At 42.5% G+C, this 2,500-nt stretch overlaps 1 protein-coding gene across 1 annotated transcript in view; it reads left to right on the top strand.

Moving 5' to 3' along the window:
• Positions 1–1,859, top strand: part of LOC138038114 (cytotardin-like) — a 7,479-nt gene extending 5,620 nt beyond the window's left edge. Inside the window, exon 2 of the mRNA XM_068883935.1 lies at positions 1–1,859. This exon is cut by the window's left edge and continues 46 nt beyond it. Within this exon, the coding sequence (XP_068740036.1) occupies positions 1–524 (524 nt within the window). The 3' untranslated portion in view covers positions 525–1,859.
• Positions 1,860–2,500: the final 641 nt, after the last annotated feature.

Raw genomic sequence — 2,500 nt, 5'->3', positions numbered from 1 at the left:
AAAAGGAAGTTACGCAGGTCAGGACAGATCTAAAGATAGAGCGAGCCAGGGCAATCGACCTAACCTTCGCTTTGCAGGAAAAAGAAGAAGAATTACAGCAACACCAAACGATTTATGATCAACAAATAAAAGACATCATAGCAAAACTTACGCTTTTCGAAGCTGCTTTTCAAAGGGAAAAACAAGAAATAACAGAACTTCTTGGAGCAAAGGACTCGACGATCGAGTTGCTAAGCAACGAAGTGTCAAGTAAAAATAGCCTGATCGAATCGCTTCGCAAAAAGGTGGAATCATCGTCCGGAACATCCTCTGACAGAGCCGGTGACAAATGCAAATTAGAAAAGAAGACGGAGGCCCAAAAACATGAGATTGATCAGCTTCGTAACGCGAATGCGCGATTGCTAGAATCCCTTTCTCAAGTTCGACTTGGTCACTCTAACTCGCATCACAAAGGAAAGCAGAGACGAAGCTCTACTCCAGTGAGAAGTAACGGAAATAACCAATTATCCAACTCGGAACTGTAGGAATGAAAAGAGGAACTTTCCGCGTTTTTTCTGAATTAAATAAGACAGCTAGCTTTTCGTCAAATCAGCAAAACTCGTCCCAGGTCTACGTCCCATAGCATATTTTGTTTCGTTTTGGAGTGGTAACGGAGCTCACGATTCAGCAAGGAAGCTTCATGGAGTGTGACAGATCACATTTGAAAAACGTCTGTATAATTTTTTGTATAAAATCATAGAGAGATACGTAAGTAATATTATGTTCAGTACTCAGTACTTTTCCTTCATGAAACAAATAGCGTTTAAATATGGAAATGCGAATGTCTGGCTGATATGTAGTACAGCCACGGTTTTAACGTTAGTAATAGATAGCGTCCTTTTTTCCTGTCTATCCCACAGACAGGCCTAATTCCTTTTGACCTCCCAATCGTTTCTAGGGTAGTCGTATTTCCCCTCCTCCCAACAGATACCTGCTTAACGTCATTACATGACATGACATGACATTACCCGAAGCAACATTCCTTTCCCGAAGTTTCACCTGCGAGTTGAAATACGACTCCCTTGGCGACTGCTTGGGAGCCGGGCTACATTCCTTCAGCATAATAAAGGATTCAGATTCGCATTTACGTGAAACCATAGTTACTATATGGAGATGGTTATGAAACTCGACAAGTTTCTTCGTTTTATGTTTTTGTTCGTTGTTTTAGCCCTGACCATGCACAAACCACACCCTTTTCTAAAAGACAGCCAATCACAAGTTTCCATATAAATTCCTGCAAAACTCAGTTGTGAACCGAGGACAAAAGATTGTTCAGGGGTCACGGTCAAGTTGACATGAAGCGCGATGTCAATCATATCGCTTTTGAAGTTTCCAGAGATTCATAACCGATCCATCTATGTGAACTATGGTGAAACGAAAACTGTAAACGACAGCAGCTGCCTGTCGTATTAAAGAGCATGAAAATTATCTTATTCCAAAATTTTCCTGTCTTTTGAGAATTAACTCTTATCCGTAGCTAACAGGCTAGAAGTGAATCAAACTTGAACATGATTTTTTTATGTTTTTGGACAAAACGCAAATGTTAGCCCAACGTTTGCCGCGTAACAGGCCCATGTTCACCCAAAAGACATTGCGCGCCGCGTTGAATTTTGCACAGACGGAAAATCTGAAAATCACTGGCGAGTACCCAATCAAAACGCTGGAACTATTTTAAAACAACAACACAAGCGCGCAATGTCTTTTGGGTGTTCGTGGGCCTAACGTTAACAACTAATGCGCACGCGCTGTATGCGGGAAGCGTCATTCGAAACCTTGGGGAGTTTCTGTGTGATGGTCTAAATAAATTATTATTTCCACTATTTGTGCTGGTATGCGCGACTGCCCGTACATCTGTAAGATGTAAGTCGTACATTTTAACGTGCAAATATTCCACTTCGGTGAATAGTTGCTAACTACTGGTAACGGTAATGAATTTATATCGCGCATATTCTATTGACGTATTCAAGTGCGCTTTACAAGCAAGTGATCTATGGGTGAGATCGGACATCAGCATATATAGGCGCCGCTGGCAGCCGCTATCACTTCATTAGCGATCTCACCCAGCACATGAATGAATGAAATGAGGCCTGACCACAACACCGGGAGCTCCATGCCCTACTCTTTACGAATAGTGTGTGGTTTCTTTTACGTCCCAGTGGGTTGTAAACATTGAAGGATTGTGAGTCGGGACCTACGGTTTATAGTCCTTATCCGAGAAGTCTTAACCATTTGTGGATGTAATTACAAAAGCATCACTTTCTCCTCAGTTATTTTAAGACCCTGAGTGTTGGTCCGGCCGGAGTCGAACACACGACCTCCCGCATGGCAGCCCTATGCTCAACCAACTGAGCCACCGGTGCACGGTGGCAACTATTGCCAATATGCAAACGAGGCAAGATATTATGCTTGATACGTAGGCCACAGAAAGGCGATCTGAAATGTTGCATGATTTTTATGCCTG

This window comes from Montipora capricornis, chromosome 2, assembly GCF_036669925.1.
Source record: "Montipora capricornis isolate CH-2021 chromosome 2, ASM3666992v2, whole genome shotgun sequence".
Classification (NCBI taxonomy): domain Eukaryota; kingdom Metazoa; phylum Cnidaria; class Anthozoa; order Scleractinia; family Acroporidae; genus Montipora; species Montipora capricornis.
The sequence above is the reverse complement of the archived record's forward strand: the minus strand, read 5'-3'. Positions and strand labels throughout refer to the sequence as shown.